The sequence below is a fragment of the Hypomesus transpacificus genome, chromosome 22, assembly GCF_021917145.1.
Source record: "Hypomesus transpacificus isolate Combined female chromosome 22, fHypTra1, whole genome shotgun sequence".
NCBI lineage: Eukaryota > Metazoa > Chordata > Actinopteri > Osmeriformes > Osmeridae > Hypomesus > Hypomesus transpacificus.
The window spans coordinates 3,691,212-3,716,361 of record NC_061081.1 but is presented as its reverse complement, the minus strand read 5'-3'; the positions used below and the strand labels follow the sequence as shown (position 1 = coordinate 3,716,361).

The following is a 25,150-nucleotide window of genomic DNA, read 5'->3' as shown; positions in this document are numbered from 1 at the left end:
CTGCACTCTTAAACACTGGAGGAGAGCGAGAAAGAGAGAGAGAGAGAGAGAGAGAGAGAGAGAGAGAGAGAGAGAGAGAGAGAGAGAGAGAGAGAGAGAGAGAGAGAGAGAGAGAGAGAAAAGAGAGAGAGATGACAACAAAACAATTACTCGGACATTACGGACTAGATAAGTGACTGTCAGTTTATGTGTCCAACAAATACATGTCTGAAGAACACAATTCAAATAGGTGTTCCTTTCATCTTGAGCAGCGCAGACTCCATTCTTCCGAGAACTAAAAGGCAGGCAATATCATCAATTATTTAAACGTTTCCGTGTTCCTTCACGGACAGCGTCCACCACCATGGCAGCAAACAACCCTATCGATATGCTAATGCGTTTTACAGCGCTCAAGTCAAATTTCAACATTACGGAAAATCAACTTTATCCCAGGGCTCTGAACAATCTTGTCGTTTTGGAACGGTGTCCATCGGTGTGGTGACCGACAGGCACCGAACACCGAATTTATAACTGGTTGCCTCAATGCGCACGCATCGTTGTCACCTCAGGGTACTTCAGATTCAAACACATAAATAACTGAAAATAAAATACATTTTCAGAGGTACAGGCATCTCTATTGGACATAGATTTCATAGGCTATGAACGGGGTTCGCGGAGGAATAATGCTACAAAGCACAAGACTAATCACTTTACAAATAATTCCAGAACCCTTCACATAAAACCTCTCTGGAAAGCCACGTCAATTTTGTAATACAGTTGACTGGCATGATTATATGCCACATTATACGACACAAAATAAATACAATGTAACAGAAAATACTGCAGTGACAGTGTCTCCGGAGCGTCGTATGACAACAGAGACAGGGGAGCATTCAACAGATAGGCTGGTGTCCGTAAAGGAAGCCCCAACAAAAGCTTTATGTGAATAAATTAATTTGTTAATTTACCGTTGGTTGAAAGTCAACAGTTTGGTAGAAGCTGGATCAACACTGTTCATGTCCCCATGCGATATTAGTCCAGCAAAGAAGGCGGTATTCTCTCCCTCTTTCTCTTACTACAAACGCGTAACCATCACTGCTCTCCAACTCCCTTCTCACATCCAAGCACCTTCTTCGCGGTACTTAATTCGAGTTTCCTCCACTGTTAAAATGTGGGTTAGCTACGGGAATGATCGCTGACACATGCCAGAAATGTGTTGTGTTTACCAAATAGTTACTGTGGGGTGTGTGCGCTATGAGTCTGTCCTTAGCTGTCCGGCTCGGATCTCCGCCTCTGGACACATTTAGCTCGCGCGCTCGGCAGCGTGCACTGCCTAGCTTCCTAGTATGACTGCCACAACAACATGCCTCCACATAGGCACAAACAAGCACATACACTCTTGGCAACATGTCAGTCACCTCTCTAATCAAGGGTGTTACATTTTTTTGTAATTTAGAAGAAGCTCTCATCCAGAGCGACTTACAGTAAGTGCAGGGACATTCCCCTGAGGCAAGTAGGGTGAAGTGCCTTGCCCATGGACACAACGTCATTTGTCACGGCCGAGAATCAAACCGGCAACCTTCTGATTACTAGCCCGATTCCCTAATCTCCCTAAGCTCTGGATAAGAGCGTCTGCTAAATGACTAAATGTTTAGTTTTTGGGTGTTTGGGCCTTTTCGAATGATGACTGACTAGATCACTGATGAGGATGGTGTCCAACGACAGGAAGTAGCCTGGTGTTTTTTGCTTCCCATTTCATGTAGCCTGTGTGTAGGGCCTATTTGATCAATTTCTTAAACATGGGTCTCATAAGGTAAGTAAAATAAAGAAACAAGTATTTATTTAAAATAAAGTGGTGAAAACAGTAGACTGGATCATTGTGTAGCTAAAATAGTCAAATAATAGGCTAATAATTATGATTTTAAGAGGCGAGTGGTTTCCTGCATTTTGCCTTGTGTGATTTAGTTTTTAACTTGAACGCAGTTACATCACCACCAATTATGAGTCCTGTTACTGCAGAATGCTGTATCAAAGTACCAAGAGCAGTTGTTGTCAACACGTGTCGAGCGTCATCATTTTCAGTGCATAGCATTGTGTGTGCTGTGGATCTCTGTGTGTGTGAGAGAGTGCGTGTGGTGTCCGCATGCCTTTGTGTGAGTGGATGCACGCGCAAGAGTGTGTTCACATGAGTAATGAGTGTTAATAATGATAATAATGAATAATGATAGTGCTAATAGCTCTGTTAATGGCAGTCCCCCAGTCTCTCTGGAGGTAACCATGGCCACACAGGTGGGGTAATTAGGTCCAAATAGGATGAAGGAAGGAGGGGATGGGGGGTGAGGGGAAACAAATCCTGAGAAGTGTAGAGTTGTGAGGGGGCTGAGGCAGAGGGCAGAGATTTTGAGAGAGGGGTGGGGGTGGCCTTGAGGAGGTAACCATGGCCACATAGGTGGTGTGAGCAGGCATGAGGAGGGGATAAAGGGTGGGTGGAAAGGAGAGCAGGAGGGGGGTGAAATGATGCCTGAGAAGTGTAGAGATGTAAGGGTCTGAAGTGTAGAGTTTGCAGGGGGAGGGGGGGGGAGACAAGGAAGACAAGGAGGGTGACACCAAGACAGATAGATTACAGCATTTAAAAAAATCATGGATATGGGATGGATTGTACACACACTAAGGTGGGACATGACCAGCGGACAATCCAGCCCAGATCTCCAGGTGTCTCTATTACAGAAAAGCATTTGTATGACACTTAATAACACCCACCTGAGGGGGGAAAATGACCTATTATCCATGTTCTATGGAGACTAAAAGATATGTTCAGCTTTGTACAATCAATTTCAATGTTCCATTTCAAACAAGACTTGTTTGAAATGGTTGTTTGTTTGTTGGTAAATGGTCATTTGTTTGTTAATGCATTAAACGTATAATGCATTAGATAAAGTGTGTTGGACATGTGTGTGTCAGATAGGTGTGTTTTTCAAGGTGTTCGGAATTCATACTGCACCCACTTATACCGAAAAGCTGCTAATTACTTTCTTACCCCCGATGTGGTAGCTATAGGAAGATGCTTGGAGTGTGTGTGTACATGTGTTGGTATAAGGGTGTGTGTGTGTGTGTGTGTGTGTGTGTGTGTGTGTGGGGGGGGGGGTGATCTCCAACACTCAATCATTCTCCTGGCTGGCTCTTCTAGGCCTACCCATAATCCCACTTGAAGCCAGATCCAGGAGATGATGATGTCATATATTCAGAGAGAGCATCCCTGCTATTCCCTCTCTTTTCTCCCAGTGTTGTTCAGTGTTCAACTCTCTTTTCTCTACCAATTTTCTCTCTCTTGACCTCTCACCTTTCTCATTATACTCCCAATGTCTTTGGCTTGATTAACTTGCTGCCTTTTCAACCTTGTAAGTTGTTTGTGTGTGTTTAAAGACCAGCCCTCCACTCTACTCTGCATTCCCAGGGCAGAGACAGAAATGGTTAAAGTCAGTATATCACCATCCAACCGCTGGCCCTAGTCTTAGCCAGCCCGACCCAGTTTATCACTAGACGCATCCCCTGCCTAGCCTGAACCCTTAGTTTGTAAGTATAACAGCACAACTGAAAGAGAGAGAGGGAAAGTGAGGGGGGGAGTAGTAAGTGATTGTGTGAAAGAGTGTTCGAGGAGGGTGATTACATATTGTGAATGACCTGAGTGCAATAAAGGAAGGAAAGATAGACAGAGGAAGGAACTAACAGATAATCAGATGCTAGCTAGTCAGTCTGTGTCTACAGGATGAAATGGCGGATCACACACACGCACGCACACACACACACATACACAGGCACACCATGCAAGATAAGGCATGAAATGTGAGCCAGGGTAAAGCTGATACACCAAGTAGGCTAGCTGGTCCGGTATCCACCAGACACACCCACCAGGTCTCACACATCATGCAAATATACACACACACCCACCCACACACCCACCCACCCACACATCTCATATACTGCTGGAATGTTCAGAGTGCAGCTGCCAGGTCCATTCATATTTCATGAGTAGAAAACCCCCACTGAGACACACTGCATGGGAAAATCACCTGACAAACACCATTGGTGGACTTTTGTACTAATATTGTCCTCTCCAGAGGTTGTTTTGGTGATATGAGAGCACAAGCATGTGTTGTCAATGTTGCGGAACGCTTGTTCCACAGGGACAGTGTGGGAGCGCTCAGAGGGGAAAACTTGACAAAAGGGACAGAATGACACTTTGTCCACTTATCCTGGGATTGAGTTACAAACAGCCAACCTGAGATGCGTGAACAACCTCCATAATTAGTGCCCCGGGGGTATAAACACACGCACACACATTAATGCCTCTCACCACACTCATCCCACAGTACCTATTCACATACACAGAAGAAGAAACTCACACACACTACTATCTCTCCAGTCGATACATATTGACCCCCCCCCCCCCCCCCCCCGCCCCCAAACTGTATTGTTATAAACCATTGTTTCTTTGAAGTGTGCAACCCTAACAAGGGAAGTGGATGGAGCACTTCCTCCATCAGAGGTGAGCACATCAGTGGCGTTTATCTGTCAAGAATCCTATAATACGTGCGTCAGCCTCTGAAACGCACAGATAAAATGTCAATAGGGTTTTCGAGCCAACAGGTCATGTGACCAGGCACCTTTGGACCAGAGTGGCCATCGGGAGAATCGGGAGGATTCCCGGTGGCCCGCTCAGCCCACTCATACATTGGGCCGGCAGATTGCCTGCTTTCTCTTTGTTTTTTCACACACCAAATAAAACAATAGTGTTACGTTTGTTAAGTTACTGTGAGACTGATAAGTAAGCTAATAGGCTCCACTAGGTGTAATTTAAATAAGCGCATGATCAGACCGTGCATTAAAAAGTGCAGTTTTCAGTTGTAGCACATGCTCTCTTTCTGTATGGAAGGCCGTTTGTGCCAAAACCCCATATTTAACATTTGTGTACAGACGTCAATTGATGTAATCTGTACACGGCCGTTTTTAACATCTGTACACGTCATTTCTGGGGCGGGGTATCATGATTACGGAAAGGGATTGTATTATTTTTTATATTGCTACCATTTTAGAGACTGCTTATCAATCAGAGTGATAATCAGGTGTGGAGCCAGACGTTGTAAACATTCGGCGCTCAGCCCAAACCAACAACGAATTCTAGGTTTGGTTTGCTCGAAAGGAATTCCACACTTAATGCGAGCGCGCAGTGCTCGCAAGCGATTTTTTTTGCTACATTGGTATGCGACGCTGTGCACCTCCACGGTCCTCCTCCACATTTTAAAATAGTGCTGCTGCCAACAAATAATTGCACCTAATATGGTGCCTGCAGTGCCATGGCGGGCCGGACCAAATGATTTCCAGACGTTCCCCACCACTGCTATAGAGGATAAGGACCTGTGTTGGTCAAAGCATGTTTGAACGGAGTTGTAAATTAGTGGAAAAAGGAACAGAGTGCCATTAATTAAACCCGAGCAATGAGCGCACATTCTTAATTCGGTCTTTGCTAATTACGCCCCAAAACTATGGACCAAATAACCCATAAATATTAGGGAAGCAAACATGCTAGACATTTTTAAAAGACAGCTTAAAACCTACCTTTTTACTGAAGCATTTAAGTAATTTGATCTCAGAAGGGTTTTACCACTTTTATTAGTTACATTATTGTTGCTATTTTAATTATGACTTTTATCACTTGTATTATTGTTTTTATTGTTTTTATTGATTTTATGTAAAGCACCTTGAGCTACAATTCTTGTATGAAATGTGCTATATAAATAAAGTCTTACTTACTTACTTACTTAATGGCCCAGTTTCCCAGACATGGATTAAACCTGTAGTCCAAAAGTAAGAGAAAAAGGACTAGGCTTAATCCATGTCCAGGAAACTGGGGCATATCAGCTGTAAGAACAAATACAGTATGTACATATGTGAACAGATTTAATCTCCATGCCGCTATGTTGCATTGGCTAAGCAGCACATTAGGCCAGATTTCAGGTGCATTCCTTTGCCTATTTGGTAGGCTATTGAATGTTTGAATCCCCTCTGACCATACATTGGGCATAGAGCACACATAGTTTTTTTTCACTCACACTTTGGTGGTTGTAAAGTTTCAGCATAATACTTTTTTATGTCAAAACAATTTTACAATTCCAATTTTAATAAAGTGTATATGACCTTTCATCAATTATTTACAATCTCCTTCCATGTTCTGCACTTGGAGTTATTATAGGCTATGGTTGGCCTATGGTTGGCATACGAGGCATCCTCGTTCCTAAGTCGAGGTGCCTCATATTAGTAAAATGAATGACAAGGAAGTTTGCCATGAAATGCTTGTGTTGTTGACTACATTTTAAATTTCCATTTTAGTCATTTTAGCAGACGCTCTTATCCAGAGTGATTTACAGTAAGTACAGGCATATTAGGATTAGGCATTAGGGAAAATCCCAGTCCCATATATTTATGCACAAAGTTGAACACGTTGTTTATGAAATGTCTAAAGTTGGCCAATTTAGTTTATGTTGGCCTAGCTTAATATTCTAACCCAAGGGGGTTGGTATATTATGCAGTGTACATAATGCACTGTACATTTAAAAACAGCTTCATTTGTAAACATTTCCAAACTGTCGGAGGCCAAACACACCACATAACATAAGGCTACAGCAAAATATAGGCTATTGACTTGACTAGGAATTAATTAGCCCAGTCTTCGGCTTAATTATTATTATAATAATAATAATTATTATAACAATGTATATATTATAATTATTTACAAACTTATTGTCATTTTTTTTTATACAGGTCTACTGCGAGCAATTAAACCACAGGTCAGGTAATAAAAGGAGAAATCGTCAAATCGTAATCAATCATAAGGCCTTGCAAGCCCTGGACATTTTAAGAGCAGGGAATTAAATCCCAAATCTTGGCTAGTGTTCTACAGATTACAGATATAATCCTCTCAGAACTTCCCGCTTAATATTAAAACCTACAGTCGGAGTCAGTTGGCTGAGCTGTGAGGGAGTCGGGCTAGTAATCAGAAGGTGACCGGATCGATTCCCCGCCGTGTTAAATGATGTTGTGTCCTTGGGCAAGGCACTTCACCCTACTTGCCTCGGGGGGGCTGTCCCTCTACTTACTGTAAGTCGCTCTGGATAAGAGCGTCCGCTAAATGTAAATGTACAGTAAATAGACAACGACTGAAAATGAAGACAATGGCCCAAAAAATATATATTTTAGAAAAATAGCCTAATCATTAAAACTTTCCGCAGTGCTACAAGACTCTCCAAGTCACGGGTCACGTGCCATTAGCTTCCATTTCTGCAGAAGTCGGGTACCTTCTGCAAAAGTCTGGGCACAACTGTTCAGAAGGTTTCCAGTCGTCATTTTCTGTGATTTACCTCCACCAGACTTTGAATCACACACGTGTTTCGTCTTCTTCTTTGGTCCTTTTAATGGCGGTTAGCAAACAAGGTATAAGTGCATTACCACCACCTACAGGACTGAAGTGTAGTACAGGATAAACCGCACAAGTTGCTCTCCCCCATACAAAGGGACTGTACCTTATACTAAATAATAGCTATGTAAGAGCCCACATGATCACAGTAGGACTATGTACAGCCTAGCGCAGACACTATGTCAAAAGGGGGGTGGCTATGTTGGTCCCAGCGTCAAAAAGGGGGTGGGTATGTTGGTCCCAATGTCAAAAAGGGGTGGGTATGTTGACGCCAACCAATAGCATGGAAGCATAGATGGTCCAACGACCTGTAAAGATGTCGTCTGTACACGGTTACATTAGCAGTCTCTACACAAACTTTAAATTTGGGGTTTTGACACAAACGGCCTTCCATTATTTTCAAACACAAGCAAGTGTACCAAGGTTCTTGCTATGGAGACACCCCTAAACCATCATTTATTGTTGTGGAGGGAGTTAGCAAGATTAAGCTGATGCGAAAATAATAAAATGGATGGGGAAAAGATGCCACGAGGAACTGAAAAAGCCAGGTAAAAAAGAAAGATGTCACTTGATAAATCTAGGTTCCTGCAAGGGTGGTAAAAATATGTTTTCTCAAAGGCCCAGAGTGTTTCAGAGAAAAATGTGGGTTGTAATTTCCGTTAAATATAACAATATGAGTCCAACGTAATGTTTATATTACGAAAAGCTCCAAAAACTATTAAGCATTGAAATTAATGTAAAAAATCTTGTTTGCGCGCTAGTATTCATGTACATTTCTGATTTCAGCTCACATCAACACCTTTACTAGGTCTTAGGTTCGGGCTAAGCCACGAATGTTTACAACGTATGGCTCGGCCCCTGGTGGGGATGTGCTGGTTTTGGCCATTTCACTCCCGGGCTGAAAATGGGTCCCACTCCGGCCCTGCCTCTGGAGTCTATGCGTGACTGGCCTCTTGCATGTTGAAGATTGTGCTCTCCAGGAGCCCTTTTAGATAATGCTCTTACAGTAACGTGTACAGTAATGTGTGTGTGTGTGTTGAGGGATGTTCAGGTATTATGTGACAGTAATATGCCACAGGTAATGAATTTAATCCAGTGACGCCACACAGCAGTTGACAGTACACAGCCTTGCAGGTCCACACCCTCCACACACACACCAACTACTCAAATCAACATGCATTATGATGAGTACACAAGACGCAGGACAACCCCCTCCTGTAACCTTGACAGACAGTTGTTTTTGTCTATACTTTTGATTAAGCCCATCGATCTTGTGTCATGAGCTTATAGAAAGGCACTCTGTTGGAGATATGGCTATATGACTATCTGATTATATGACTATGACTATATAGACACTTTCTTACAAGGATCAACATGTATTGTCCAGTGCATGTGGTATTTTTTCTACGTTTCTCAAATCTGAAATGCTGCTTTCTTTGAATGTTTAATGGAAGCCTTATCAAATGTTATGTACAACAAAAGGACGCTTTGGTACAACACAAAAATGGTTTTTCTTTTTGTTAATATATTTCTTAGAATGTTGCCACTTTCCAAATTTTTTTTGAAGAGTGTGAGAGTATGTGCATGTGCATGTGGATGTGTGGAAGAGCATTTAAGTGTATGTGCATTTTTGTACGTGTGTCTGTGGTGTGTGTATGTGTGTGTGTGTTTATGTGGTGAGACTTGGCCCTATCAAACTATCCCAGGCTTTACAATCCCCAGATACAAGTTAAAAGCCCTGGGAATATTTGCGTAGCTGTCAGCATTGTGGTGTGTAGGTGTATTCACTTCCAATCATTAAGCGTGTGTGTACATGTGATGTGTTTGTGTGTATATGCATCAGTTACTTCTGAAGTTTTCTGAAGTTGAGGGTTGGGGATCAGAAGCTGTTGACTCAGTAATCTCTCTAATCTATGCTCTGTCTCTGGACTCCACATCCTTAAATCCTTCCCTCCTACACACCCCCTGTATGTGTTTGGGTTTGTGTGTTTGTCTGACAGACCACAATGCCTTTCCCACAAGGTTCACACAGCCTTTGAAAGGCTCACTTTGATATGGTATAAATTAAAGACAGGGATCATAATGAGAAGTGTCCCCTGATTCCTCACGTCAGACAAAACGAGTGCTGCGTGGAACCATTTCTCCCCATTGAGAAACCCTCTGAGCACTTGTGCAGTTCAGACCTCAACCTATTTGAATATGAATTGATTTTAGGAAGTCAACACCCATACCCAAACTCACAGTTATGGAGGGAACTGATGTTGAGTTAGTAGAGAACTACACATATTTGAATATTGTGATGATAAGTTGTGCTTTCAGGCCAATGCAGATGACATTTAGAAAATGGTGCAACATTGTCTTCTTGAGAATGATTTGTATTTGTATTAACTAGAGCACCAACATTTTTACAGGTCCACAGAACCTTTATTGAGGTTGGTGCTGTCTTTTTGTATTTTGGTGAGGTTTGGGAACCTCAGTCTGGCTAATGACAATAGGCTTGATCGGCTTGTCAGAATGGCCAGTAAAGTTGTAAGGAAGGCACATGCCATACTGAACTGACCAACTCTGCAGAGGGAGTTTGAGCTTTTGCCTTCAGGTAGAAGATTTAAAGCGCTATCTCATTGGACAAAAAAATATTTTGTTTGCACAGCAATTAGTGGCCTGGATTTGCACAAAAAAAGCCCTACACTCAGCAATTTTAATTTTTTTTGTCTTCACCTAAAGTGATCTTACACTGTACTGTATTGCTTTGTGGTCTCTGTGTCCTGCCCGGTATGTCGTCTTTCATGATAGATTGAAAGTGATTTCTCCTAGCAGGATAATAAAATGTTTCTTTATTTGTTACTTTTAGTAAATGCTGCTGCTGCCCTTACATGTATAGATTGTTCAACTTGTTTGGGACATACTTCTGTGTCAGGTAATTGCACCTTAAACTGGCACAGACCAAATTCATATTGTTCCGCAATTGGATCATTGTTTCTGCAGTTGACATTTCTTCTGCTGAACAAAAGATTATCAGTCAGAATAGCCAGAAAAGCTGGCTTATTACCATACTGCAAAATGCCACTAGATATAATATGTGATCTTGGATGGCTTTGGCTATGATATGAGTTGGTTAAGAAATGGCCTAGATTTTCTCAATGGTGCGCTGGTCTCTTGTTCGTACTCCGGTGATGGTTTAATTACCGCGTGTCTGCTGTGTAGGTAAGACTGTACTACACTGTAGCTTCGGCAAACAACGCCAGAGTAGACAGTTCCAATCTGTGTGAAGATTTTCCCACTGTGGAGACTGATGAACCAATGGGCTGGCAGGATACCTCAGCAACTTCCTGCCCCCGCTTAACAGCAGTACCTGATAATGAGCTTAGATGTCTGACAATTGGAATTGAAGAAAGATAAGCTTTCTCATACCAGTCCCTATAATACTTTTCAGTATGCTGCGTTGTTGGGCTGTATGAGACAGTGGCAGGCTTTTTGGGACTGCTGACTGTGTGTGTCTATCTGTCCATGTGGGTTCATGTATCAAGCTTTTTGCTTATATCTGTGTGCTGTGACAGTGTTTTGTCTAGTAATGTTGAGTGTGTGTGCATGTCTCCTCATGCGTGGAAGAACTGCATGTATGTGAAAAGTGTGTATTTTTTTCATATCAGGAGTAGTGGAGTGGGGTGGGGTCGTTTGCAGGGAAGGTTAATGTGGGGGAAGGTTAATTCCCCTGAAGTTTAACAAGGAAACCATCATCAATCGCCTGCACTCGACACACTGACATTTTGCTGAGGCCACTTGGTCACTCATTGGCATTTGGTATGCAGGAGAAGAACGAGACCAGGGTCTGAATCCAAGTGAACCCTGGGTCTGGTGTGTGTGGGGGTGTGATGGGAGGGTAGGGGGATGTTTCCCCCAGATCATCCCACCTGTCACCCTACCACCCCCTACTGGTGGAGTAGCAGTGCTGCCAGTTTATCCTGACTTTTATAAACACACAGGCTTGGATGTGCCTGTTCACTGCTGTGCAAGACTAATGCATGCTCCGTCCCTTTCAGGCTGCCTCATTCCTGTGATCAGTCTGCCCTCTCATGGACATGTTTTGTGTTGCACTTTTCAAGGGAATTTTTATGTACATTTACATTTAGTCATTTAGCAGACGCTCTTATCCAGAGCGACTTACAGTAAGTACAGGGACAATCCCCCCCGAGACAAGTAGGGTGAAGTGCCTTGCCCAAGGACACAACGTCATTTGGCACGGCGGGGATTCGAAGGCAACCTTTGGATTACTAGCCCGACTCCCTCACCTCTCAGCCATCTGATTCCCCATCTGATGTAGTCATTTGATCCACTACTGCAGAGTGCCCGTGATGCAGTCGGTGATTAAGATGTCAGTTAAAAACACAAATTCAGATTCCTTGAACTATGGATAGTGCATAGTGCCCGTGATAAAAATGGTGGCACACACTCCTGGAATTATAGATAGGGCACAGTGCAAAGATGACACACAGATTCCTATAATTATAGATTTTATGCAGTGCCCATGATGCAGCTGGTGATGCCAGTTCTACTATATTTCTTGATTGAAATTCTCTGTCATCTCTGAAGTACTAGTTCAACTTCCACATCTTTTCTTGTCAAATGGCCAATGCTGAGGTAGCTTACAGTTATGCAAATGATTATGTAGCCTTCATTTGTCTGCTGTTTCCTATGTTATAAATTGCTCATGTTATGTTGATCAGAATGTACTATGTTGGTTCTCTGCTCAATTGTCTTACCACCACAAACATCTAAACATTTAGTTCATAACAGAAGTCATTACATGCACAATGGATGAGCCAGTTGTCATAATTGTAGGCCTAATTCACATTATAAGCGCTTGTACATTTTGTGCAGGCAGTTTTGACATCAGTAAACACATTCATTTATGTAACAAAATTCACTGATCTATACTGAAAGTATATCCACTTTATGTTGTCGTTCCCCTTTGAATATCGGTTCTAAAAGTGAATTTGCTTCTAAATAACGAAACAGAATTTCTCAATTTTCCTTACTATGCTTAGTTTAATTTAATTAAATTGCAAATGCCTTTGTTAACCGCATTAGTTCAATTGCGGTTCTGCAGTCTGTTTGATTATAAAAAGGACACCTGCAAAATATTAACTTTGCACAGTGCCCGGTTCTCAAGATCAGACCAGAGGACGAATCAGAGTGAAGGGGTTGGATCGCAAAGAGAGCAAGCCAAACTGGAGGCTTGTAATCTCTCATTTCATGTTGAAATGCTTATGCAAACAATGTCAACGACACTGCACTCTGTTGGATTATAAAGAGGACACATGCAGAATATGAACTTTGCAGAGTGCCCAGTTCTTGAGCTGATCGTGGGAAACTAAACCCATTCTAATTTGTACACAGACAAAAAAAGATTCCTGGCATCATTAAAGAGATGTTGCAAAATGTAATGCGTAGTTTATTTACAATGTATGCCAGAATCCAACCTGGAGGAAGGATTGAATATTTTGTCTTCAACTGTGTGTGTTTCCTTGTTGAGCATGTCTGGTTGCACTCATATCTCCTACAGACTCCTTCCAGAGTGAGTTGCAGCCTCATGCAGTAGGAGGCAGGGAGAGGATGTGGTTGGGTTTTCAGTTCTATAGTCGTGATTGTACAATGTCCACAACTCACCACTGGTGTTCTGGATCCCAATCTCCACAAACTCCACCGAAACATTACTCCACATGAAAACATATTCCCTCTTTCTATTTCTTTCTCTTTTCTCTCTCAATTCTCAGAATCTCTTTTGGAACAAACCCTAACCCTATCTTTCTGATTCTTTCTTCTCTCTTCCCCTCTATACTTAAAAAACAAGTTGAGGTTTTGGCAGACTTCTATTAACCACAGGGCAGAAAAGTATGAGAGAAACACTCTCACACACAAACACAAGCACACACACTTCTTCTGGGTATGTATATGTACAGGTCAGATCCTCTGATATTTGAATTAGCAACACACACACACCTCCAACTACCAAAGAGGTGGTTATGGCATTTATAAGACGGTGACCACCATCCCTCCCTCACACACTCACACACACACACAAATGTCTCTAGCATGTGGCTGGCGGCTGGGCTCAAACAGGCCATGTCTTTACCCATACCCTGCTAGAACGCACGCACACACACTCACACTCCTCATTGGGGTGCTTCCAGCTTGCTATAACGGGAAACGTTTTTCCAGGCCGAGCTTCCCGGAGCAGTGTTCGCTCTTCTAATATGTAGGTATGTGTCTCTGCGGCTTAAATGGAAGCAGATGTCCTCCACTGGAGCAGGAGTTTACACAGGGATGTAATCAAGGCTTAGCCCTTTCCTATTTTCCTTTGCTCTATTCAGTCTATTTATGGTGGAAATGAGCCTGGTGTGCTGTATTGTGTGTGCGTGTGTCTTGTAGCATATGGAAGTGATTATCTTGGTGCACAGTGAGTCTGACTGTACTCTACCCTCTACTCAATTCTAGAATTTTCTGTATCTACTCTTCCTTGGTCACAAGTTACATATTTTTAGGACTCATTTGATAAAGTTAATGAATCTCTATTTCAGATCATTCTGCAAGCATGCTCATGGCTGTCAGTCAGGTTTCAGTTTGGTTGAGAGAGAGAGGCAGAGAGACACAGAGAGTGACAACAAAGAAAAAGAAAGGCAGAGAGATCGAGAAAGAGAGCTAGGGAGAGGGAGAGGAAAGGGAGAGGGAAATAGTATAAAACTTGTCGAAGCTGTCGTTAGCCACATGGATAGCCTGGAGGGAAGGTCTGCAGATGTGATTACAGTGACAGATGCCACCATGCATTGGGTTACATTGACACAGAGCTTTAGACCAATAAACAGCTCAACTACTCTCCACAACACAACAACAATTCCATTGTATTGTTTTTTCCATAGTTGAAAAGGCCGCTGGTCCCAGGAGTCCTGTGAGTCTGGCATCAAACAGGATATCATATGGCCAGTCTGAAAGGATATGACACGCTGTCATGACTTCAGGGTAGCACACATAAATATGCCAGGGGTCCCTGTCCTGTGGTAGGGAGCATAGTTTTATGGAAAGTGAATCGTTATGGAAAGGTAGGACCACTGAGTTTAACCTGACAAGGAGGGGGGGGCATTTCTAATAGCAGAATAGAAAGAACAGGAAATATGACAAATACAGTGAGGTGTTCAGTAATTGGATCCTCAAAACACCCTCTTTGACCCTGTGGAGCCAGTGCTACTCCTTATCTAATTATGAGCCATCCTTGAGGGTTTAGGTTGGTTGAGGGGCAGTTCTATGGGCGAATGTGAAGCCCTCTGTGACATGCTTGCGTGTAAAAAGGGCTATACAAGTAAATTTGATTTGATTATTGGCCTTTAATGTCTTCTTATCAATTTAGTTTTAAATCCACGATACATTATATCATTAGGGTCAGGGAGATGAGGATTTTCTCACTGTGAGCATCAGGAATTGATCTTGGATATTGGTTCACATTGGTCAGACTACTGACTGATAGCATCATAAAGAAATAAGTGTGTTAACATATCCAGGACCAATGCAAACATTGCATGCCAAGTGCAGCTCCACTCTCTTCTATCTTCCTGTTGTCCTGCAGTGGGTCAAGCCTTAGCCATCTGGTAACCTCACACACACACACTCATAAGTATGCATAAATACACACACACACACACCATGGGCTTTTATTCCTGACTTACTTTGCAGTACTCCAGAGCAACGTGTTCACAAGACTCTTGGCTGAGCTATGCTGATAACATCTAGGCACATCTTGTTTCAATAATACATGTTTGGAATCATTCGAACTCAATTTGGAGTAATAAAGGACTTTGTTGTGGAACTACTCCCCTAAATGCCTTCCCAAGACCTTATAGACTGTCTGAGAAAATATCTTCAATCCTTAGAGAAATGTACAAAACGGTGTTTCTGTTCCTGCATGCGTTGTAGCATACTAATCCACCAAGAGACTAGATCTCTTCAGCTCTTATTTGTAGACTCTCGACAACTCTTAAGAGCTCCGGGGCTAAACCTCACTAAATATTTCACTAAGAGCGCTGTGCCCCACGTTAGCACTTTGATTGATAGTCGTTTAATTCACTGGTGTCAGAGACCGTCCTAAAATCCTCAAGACTGTGCTCAGCCGCCAGAAGGCAGAAGTGAATGGGTTGCTTCTTCACTATAAGGAAAATAAATCAACTTGCCGACTGAAGGCGCAATTTAAAAGTAAAGTGCTTGGCGATGAGTCGCCCCCGCAAACACTGCCCGGCCGCCGAGTTGCGAAGCGAGCGCAGTGTCTATTCTGAAAGTGCGAGCCACCCACGAGAGGCCACACCGTGGGAGAAGTCGCAGGCACACGACTATCAATGAATAACAACGTGAGGGAGTGCAAAATATGTGTGTTTATAAATATATAAGTGAGAGGGGGTTGGGGGAACTTCCCCACGCAAACCAGGGACTAATAAGGGATGCTGTAGGTTACCGTGTAGCCTAATTCCTTAAACCTTAATCAACTGATGTCGTTTGAGGCAAATCAAATGGCCATCCAATTGAATTTAATAAACACAATTCAATGTACGGAGATGGGCCCTGAGCGGTAGTATAGCGCCATCTAGCAGGAAAAAGGGAGATACTTGATAGTCGGAGAAAGTGTGTCGGTGGTTGACTGAACACAACGTCGACATTGTCACAGCGTGTCCGTGGTTTTGCTTTTCCACGACGGAGTTCGAATGAGGGGAGGTGAGGCTTCGGCCCAGCAGTGTTTGACGCTCAAATCCTGCAGAAGGCTGCCAGTTCTCAGAAAGAAGCAGGTACCTACAGCCCCCAGGGGTAACGCAAGCGTTCAGTCTGCGGCTCGTTAAAGCCCGTCCTGGATACACAGATCGGTCATCCACTCACCCACTGTCATTGTGTCTGGTATGCTTTACCTTACAGACTCCTACGAGACCTGGTGGGACTGTCCATGCTCCTCTCTTATGCCTCACACTCAAATTAATCTCACGGAGCGCAGGGGCACTGTGGGTGACATCGATAATCTAATTTGCGGCATAATTGATAGCAATGCAGCACAAATGGAGAATGGGTTAGTAGCCTCCAGTCGAATGCAGGCACCCATGCGTAACGCGCACTCCGGCGAGTGAATCAACCAGTATACCGACACACGGTTGTGGAAGGATTTAACAAATGTATATATTGTTATAACAATATTTCAATGAAAACCAATTGAGACAAACACGCTGTTACAGAACACTCCTATCTATACTCTAGCATTTTGGGCTCAAAAGACCGGAACTGATTGACAGAGAGAAACACACAGTCAATGGTACGATCATAACAACTATTTGCAATACAGCCTACAATCTTGGGACAGCTAGGGCGATGTTTCTCGTGCAACACAGTAACACTGTGTGTATGTTTATTTTGGGCATCCCTCGAGCGCTGGAGTGGAGCATGCTCACCGGTGACCGGGTCAATAGTCAATAAAAAAACTGCCTCACATTTTTCATATCTATATTGCAAGAGAATACATTTATGTGCCTAACATGAAATGTGTGGGGAGCAAACAGCCATGGTCCCCTCTCTGGATACAGTAGAAAAATAGGCGACAGTAGACTACCCAAAAAGGAACTCTATCACCTACCTTGTAATCTCAAAGCTGCACCCTTTCCTAAGGAGTAAAGCTCTCTTCCGCATGATGCCCGCTTTCTCCCGGCCGAGGTACACATTGATATCCGAATTCATGGGTGCCGGGTGAACAGGTTTACTCCGTAACGACAAAAATGCTTCTCGTCAAGTCAAGCTAGGGGAGTGAAGGGAAGAGTAAGGGACAGTGATGAGCGGAAGAAAGGACAGACCAAAATTGAAAATAAAATGCTCTCCTCAGCTCACGTGGAAAAGAAAAGTGAGTCGGAACTTCCCTTACTTCTATTTTATCGAAAAACAAACAGGTTTAGTGCAGCATGTTTGGGCCGCTGGTTTCAAACTCCACAGGGTTAACCGTCGCTTCTAAAGTGCGGGCACAGTTGGCATTTGGAGAGAGTCAAAGACAAAGAGTCTCGGGCTGGTAAAGAATACGGTAACGGTCCGTTGTTTAGTCTCCTGCTCTCGAGCGCTGTACGGTGGACGGTTCTCTGGGTTATATTCCACACTACTCCCTCGGTGCTAGAGCGCTCCCAATGTCGACTCCGGGGAAGCGATGGATGGTGCACGGGAGGGAGATAAAGAGAGAGAGAGAGTCGGGGGGGGGAGTGAGAGAGAGGATGAAGGCTCAACAACAAGGGGGTTGAAAATACATAAACGAAACATTTTAATGCAACTGCACTAAGACTCTAAAATAGTGAGAATACTGCAATAACAATCACACGTGCTGCAACTTTCATACTTGCTGCAGTGCGATGAGACAGGGGGATACGACTAAAATATGTTAATTAAAGTAAACCTACGCCAGATTGGCCTTTTCCCCTAGACAATTCTATGTCTGAATAGGTTTATCTGCTGTTTAAACACAGTAAACCCATGCTCAAACCGAAATACTCGACATAAGTCAGTGTGTCTGTGCAGCAAACCCTAGTGTTGTTGATTGTGTGTTTATATTTGTGTGTGTGGTATGATTGCATCAGACAGAGATCAGCAATGGAGTGTCTTTAGGTCAGGAGGTTAGAGCTAAGGATGCTGTGAAGGGTGGGTGGAGCAGATGGCTACACAGCAACCTCTTGGGAAATCTGCTCTTCTTTACGGTTAATAGACTCACACACACAAACTCACACAAATACAACTTATAATTTACTTGAAAATATGGAGTTGAGAACATAATAGTTGCTTCTTTGAACTCACAACTTTATACCTGCTAGACAGAAGCGGAAAGTGTTGCAAACGTTCATTGAGTCACCTTTTTATTATGCAACTCTGGAGTTGAATCAAGGTTTGTGGACACCTCGGTCTCCTGTGTGTCCTCATCTTTATATCCAGTACCACATACACACTCACATTACATACACGTGTCACCCTCCCCCTCTTTCACTCCCTCTCTCCAACCCGTTCAGCCAATGTTTTGATTAGGGATTGTCCAAATGTGACTCACAGCAGACCAGATGTATTAGTGAGTAAGTGAAGGAGGGAGTCATCCAAAGTGGGTGTGGCTGATTGCAGAGTTAGCATGTCTTTGGCTCTGTTCCTTGAGCCCAGAGTTCTCCTACTTTTTAATACCTGACATTATAGTGTTCTTGTTAGATTTACATATTGCTATTAAGTGTGGAGCAGTTTAGCATTACAAACAGTAATTGTATACTGAATATGTTGAATATCAATATGCTCAATAATATTATATAAAATACATTCTTAGCATTATGGGAGAGCCTTGATACTTTGTGAAAGAGCAACGTGGTTCTCAGAGTGGCTGTTTCTCAAGTTTGTCAAGTCAAATTGCCTATTACACACCTAAACTACACACAGTGTAATTGGGTGTAACTGCATTTGGCAAGGCGCAACCTTTATTCTCTCTCATACATATTTCTTTATTATCTTCTAACCCTAACTATTCCCAAAATGTTTGCACTACAAAGACAGTGTGTCAGCGTCAAAATGTTCGTCTCGATCCCGATTGCATTGCTTGTATTTCCGCGAAGGTTCCATTGCACTGTTTCAGTAAAATACAATTTAGTTTAAGTCTGACACTGTAAACTTAATACGCCAGGAAATAATAAAGCCACATATTAGTATTTAGTTTGGTCTCCACATTGATATTTCTGACCCTTTTGGCCTTTGTAGATAGGAAAATGTCACCCAAAAAGAAGACATGTATCAGAAGTTTTTTCACCACCCAGAGAGTAAGTAGCTATCAAGAAGGTCGTTGTTAGTTAGCTAGTACGAAAACTACCTACACAGTACAAAAACCAGCTAGCCTTACATCGCCACCCATTCTACAATGGAAACATGTTTTGAAAGTTGTTAGTGTAGTAGTATGGAAGCAAATAGTGACCAAAATAAAAATGCATTTCCAGAAATGCTTTTTCATTTAAGAATGTGGCTCCATTATTTGACTCATAAATGAAATTAGTGATCAATCATCCTGTTTGCATTTTAATTTTCTTCTTCAAGAGTGCTCAATCTTTCACTTACGTTAGAGATTTAATTTTCAAAATATGCCACAGCAAATAGATACCAAAATTCAATTTGAAATGTAAAATTTGAAAATGACAATGCATTTGCAGAAATGCTTTTTCATTTTAAGAATGTGGCTGCATTGTTGGACTCATAAATAAAATTAGTAATCAATCATTCTATTTGCATTTTCTTCTTCAAGACTGCACATGTTATGCCATAATCAAAAAGAAAACAGAGCGGACATTGCTTGTTCGTTTTCGTGGTCTGCCCGTAGAGTACTAGCCTGGTCCTAACCAGACTCTCGTACATTTCATTTGTACAGAGAGTCTGGCCTCGCTCCATTGACAAGCATTGACTTCCTTGAAGGCGGTACTCTGTTGAAGTTTAAAACTATTGGATCTGCCCAGAGCCACTCTGATCTGCCATAACCAATTGCTAGCGTTCGCCTTAGCCAATTCCTTCACCACTACTGTAACAGAGCTAGCTGCCGTTGCTGGAAAATCAAACTGTTCCCGAACCCTGTGGGGAGGAGGGCCACAACATCATGGCCACCAACAAAACTCAGCAAAACTTGTTTTTGCTCCGGCTTTACATTGCGCAGGATTTACATTTTTTCCTTATTTTTGATGCAACAGCTTTCAGTTAGGCAATGTGAGGCTCCCACATCACCATTAGCCTACCTATTGCAATAAGGAAAATAAGAGAACCCTGTTTCATTCTACACTTTCACTCAGTGTAAATAAGCAGCAACAAATGTATGTTGTATGATTTCTTACCAATGCAATCTTCAATAGTAAGTATGCATAATAAATACAAATATACAGACACATCAGTTGAATTTTTTACTGACACCTATGAAAACTTACGTACTTCTCCAAACGTTTTGACATTTCATATTTGTTTAAACAATAGGTTTAGAGTTGATATTCAAAGAAAATGCCCCAGCTGCAGCGGCCGCAAGCACACCTCACAATTGTAAGGGAATTTGTGTATCTAGTGTGTATTGATGTGTGTGGTATGTAAGGAGGGTGAAACGTGCTGGTATGTAAGGCTGATTCCCCTGCTAAGAGCCTTCTCTAATGAACCAGTAGTGACTTCAGAGGCCACCTGCCAATCAAGACACAGACTTTGTTGACACGATAGGAAAGATCAGGAAGTGTAGGCAGTTGGGTGTACTACTACCCAATACACAGCCAAGAAGCCAGAATCAATAACGATATTTCCCTTTACTAGTAACATTCTCATCCAATTACAGCTAAACCCTCATATTAAAGACACATCTTGCTACCAATATTGTCTTCCAAAATTCACATATGCTTGCACTATTGCAATTCCCCCCGCCATGAGTAAAGTAAGCCAATTACTTACCGTAAGGGTTGGATAAACCAGGAGTTTCAGTATGTGTGTGTCTGATCCGGTGATGTGTTGAGGTAGGCAACCACTGCAAACTGGGTTGACCAAGAAAGATGTCCAAAAATGTGTGTTCATTGAACTCCTTTAATTCTTCCATAGCACACGTCCATTAGCTCCAAATAGAAAAAATATGAGTGCTATGTTAATGTGGTGCTTTGAAAAAGCCAGGTTTTGGAGGCCATTTTACCAAAAAATCAAATGTAGCCATTTAGAGGACTTTTAGTACGAATATACTGTAGTTAGCTCAAGTCATACGGTGGGCGTTCTGGCTCAGGCAAATGGACCAATCTGGCATACAAAGATTTTGAATTTCAGTGTGGGTGTGATAGTTAACGAATGAAAGACCAGTTAAAATGTCCCCCAAAACGCAAAAAATGCTGTTACAGTGCATCTAATTAGTAATACCATCATATCTATGAGGCAACGTTGTATTAGTGTTGGTTACATGCTGTGGCCCACTGTACAATCTATGGCCCTGTTGTGTCTCTGGTGGTTGTGGCTTGTTAGTGCTGCCCAGTTAGTCAGCTCAATGACCTCCAGATTGCCTTGTAAGGTCGCCCTCATCCAGCCAGCCAGACGGTCGTTACTGTACATGTACAGCTACCATCTGTCAGAGGAAAGGCCAGGGTTGGAGTGGGGTAAGGATGAAGGAGAGGGGAGAAGGGAGACAAGAAAGGAAGCTTGGGAGAGTGAGAAATGTGTGAAGGAAGAGTGGGAGAAGAGAGAGACAACATAGAATCTGATCAGGCACATACGTGTCAGGCTGGGAAGGGAGAGCGGACAGCCACTGCTCTTTCTTGCTGTGATCGATAGAGGACAGAGTGGGAGGGATGGGGCATAGGGAAAAGGAGAGGAGAAATAGAGAAAGCAAGTGGGGAGGGCAGGCTGTAAGAAAGGGAATCCTTACCCCTTCTCCCGCCCATGCAGTAAATGAGGAATCCCATTGTTTGGTGGGGAGGAGGAGCCAGAGGAGCAGAGGGAGAAAGGTTCTCAGCATGGTGGGACAACTCGGCAGTCAACATGCCTATGGCAGAGCAGTAGCTGTACAAGCCTTCATAACAACCCATCCCTTGTCTGTCCTTTGGTTGGCTGCCACAGCTTGATTGGAAACACAGGACTTGGATTGGTAACTGCTACTTCATTCTGTAAGTCCTAGTGATCCAGACCATGGTTAGACAAGACTAGACGACCACCCTTTGAAGTATTGATGAGCGTTTGCTTTTCTCTCCCTGCAGAGCCAGATGAGTGTTGAATGTGTCAGTGATTCTCTTTATCGCTTGCAGCAGGCAAGCTCAATAGAAAACAGTATTTGACAGGATTTCTATTTTATCCTGTTTAAACGGTTTAATAGCTGTGTCTCTCCCCTTACAGGAACACTGGCTTTATCCACTAAAGATGACACAATATGACAGAACATTTCAGGAATGATAGACTAAAAACCAGGGGCCTCATGTATAAACATTGCATATGCACAAAAAGCTTGCGTACGCTGGTTTTCACGCACACGGGGTGATGTATTAAAATTCACTTGACGTGAGAATGTGCGGGCCGTCACGGAAACTTTTGAGCAGACGTGAGAATGTGAGGGCCGTCCGTAAAGACGGATAGTGTTTTATTGAGTGTGCATCGTGACTGTCTCCTGACTAAGTAAGTGACTTTAAATTTGTTGCTTCTCTTGTGTTTTTGCTAAATCTTGTGTCAGGTTAGAGCTGAGAGACCGCAGCTATCCAGGCCGTTAAGTAGCTAGCTAGAGATCGAGTTTCAGGGTATTTTCCAGGGTACTTGCCGCCGTGTGAGACCCTGGCTTTGTTTACGTAATTAGGGTCATTGTCAGCTGCGTCTTGCATTATTAAGGCGGCTGGCACTCCAGAGGCATTCTTGCCTGGCAGCCTCGGTGCACGAAGACTCGGTCGAACAAAGACAGGGAGTCTACCTGCGGGAGTCCACCGAGGAAGACCGACGGGGCCGGATCACCTTTTCTGATAAGTATCACCCTATTCATATTTATATTTATGTTATATTCTACCTACAACTTATTCATAGCTAGCATGTGTTTTTCCTTAGCATTTCTGTTCATTACAATACCCTTAGACGTAGATATGTCACAAAGTATATACGGTCAACTTCTAACCTTCACTACCTATCCAGATCTTTTCCACCTGCCCTCTCTCTTTTCTTTAGGGCTCTGGAACTGCAAGTTTGCTGTGAACAAGGTAGACTTCATCCCGGCTCATGCTTCTCTTCATGCCCTTGCGCCGACAGAGACATGGATCCACCCAGAGAAGACTGCAACTCCAGCTGCTCTCCGTCAACCACACCTTCACTCACTCACCCCGCTCAACCGGGCGGGGTGGTGGGACAGGTTTGCTTCTTTCCCCACGTATTAAATACACATCCACACCACTCTCTGTTACTGCCAAATCATTTGAAAACCATTATGTGATTCTAACTGATCCTATCAAAGCATGCTTAATTGTTCTTTATCGCCCACCAGGACCGCCAGACGACTTTTTTGAGGAGCTGGACATGCTCTTCAGCGTCCTCCCGGATAATGGAACCCCCCTGATAGTCCTTGGAGACTTCAACATCCACCTCCAAGGAACGCAGGCCGTCGACTTCTTGTCACTCCTGACTTCATTCTCCCTGACGCTGCTGAGCACACCGGTGACCCACAACGCAGGCAAACAGCTAGACCTCATCCTGACACGTAACTGTATCACTGATTTAACCTCTGTAACCCCACTGCACATTTTTGATCACTACTTTATCCAATTCTCTGTCTCTCTCCCTCCAACCCCTCCTATCTCCCCTCCCCTTGTAACTTTCCGGCGCAACCTCCGCTCCCTATCTCCCTCCCATTTCTCCTCTATTGTCACATCCTCTCTCCCTCCCATTGACGAGTTCTCGTCCCACTAACACTGCATCACTTGACTCTCTCTGTCCCCTGTCAACCAGGCCTGCAAGATCTTCTCCCTCCTGCCCATGGCTTACGGATGTTATTCGTGAAGAACGGTCCACCCTTCGGGCAGCTGAAAGGAGATGGCGCAAGTCCAAAGACGGTCTGGACCTTGATAAGTATCACTCCCTCTTTAAATCCTTCTCTTCTCACATAACTGGTGCTAAAACCCGCTACTTTCTGAACAAAATTAACTCTGCTTCAAACCCCCACACACTTTTCTCTACCTTCTCCACCCTTCTTAACCCACCTCCCCCTCCCTCCACCCTGACAGTAGACGACTTCTCCTCCTTCTTTGAGAAAAAGTCGCAGACATTAGCAGTCGGTTCCCTAAACCCACCTCTCCTACCCTCTCACCCTCCATGACTGACCCAACTAAAAACTTTCTCTCCCCTGTCCGAGGCAGAGATCTCTGACCTCATTCTCTCTCATTGGCCCACCTCCTGTCCCCTTGATCCTATCCCCCCCCCTCTCTTTCAAACCATCTCCCTCTCGATCATAACTTTTCTTCTCCATGTCCTAAACTCCTCTCTTACTTCCGGCACCTTTCCCTCTGCCTTCATACAAGCCAGAGTTACCACTCTACTCAAAAAACCCTCCCTTAACCCTCCCGTCCTCCAGAACTACAGACCGGTATCATTGTTACCCTTTTTTTTTTTTTTACAATTGAACGTGCTGTATCTAACCAACTGTCAACATTTCTCTCTCAGAACAACCTGCTTGACCCCAAAAAAATCGGGCTTCAAGACTGGCCACTCCACAGAGACTGCCCTCCTTTCAGTCACCACTGCCCTCCAGTCTGCCAGAGCGGCTTCCAGGTCATCCGTCATCATTCTGCTGGACCTTTCTGCAGCGTTTGATACGGTTAACCACCAGATCCTGCTCTCCAGACTTTCTGAGATGGGCATCACTGGCACTGCACTCCAGTGGATCTCATCCTACCTGTCGGGAAGATCCTACCAGGTCTCCTGGGGAGGCAAACTGTCAGGCCCTCGCCAGCTCTCCGATGGTGTCCCACAGGGCTCTGTCCTTGGACCCCTCCTCTTCTCTCTGTACACCACCTCACTTGGACCAATCAAAAACTCCCATGGCTTCTCCTACCACGGCTATCCTGACGACACGGAGCTGTACCTGTCGTTCCCCCCGACTGATCCGGGGATCTCAGCTAGGATTGAGGCCTTCCTCACAGACATCTCCACAGTGACCCCTTCATC

General features: G+C 43.5%; 1 protein-coding gene across 6 annotated transcripts in view; it reads right to left on the bottom strand.

Moving 5' to 3' along the window:
• Positions 1-19,414, bottom strand: part of garnl3 (GTPase activating Rap/RanGAP domain like 3) — a 69,360-nt gene extending 49,946 nt beyond the window's left edge. For 2 of the 6 annotated variants that reach the window (XM_047045771.1, XM_047045779.1), the window contains exon 1: positions 17,106-19,405. In XM_047045771.1, the coding sequence (XP_046901727.1) occupies positions 17,106-17,206 (101 nt within the window). In that variant the 5' untranslated portion in view covers positions 17,207-19,405. Of the gene's footprint in view, positions 1-947; positions 1,295-17,105 lie in introns of those variants that run through there. The other 4 variants (XM_047045770.1, XM_047045778.1, XM_047045773.1 and 1 more) reach the window with 4 other exon arrangements.
• Between the last annotated feature and the right edge of the window lie 5,736 nt (positions 19,415-25,150).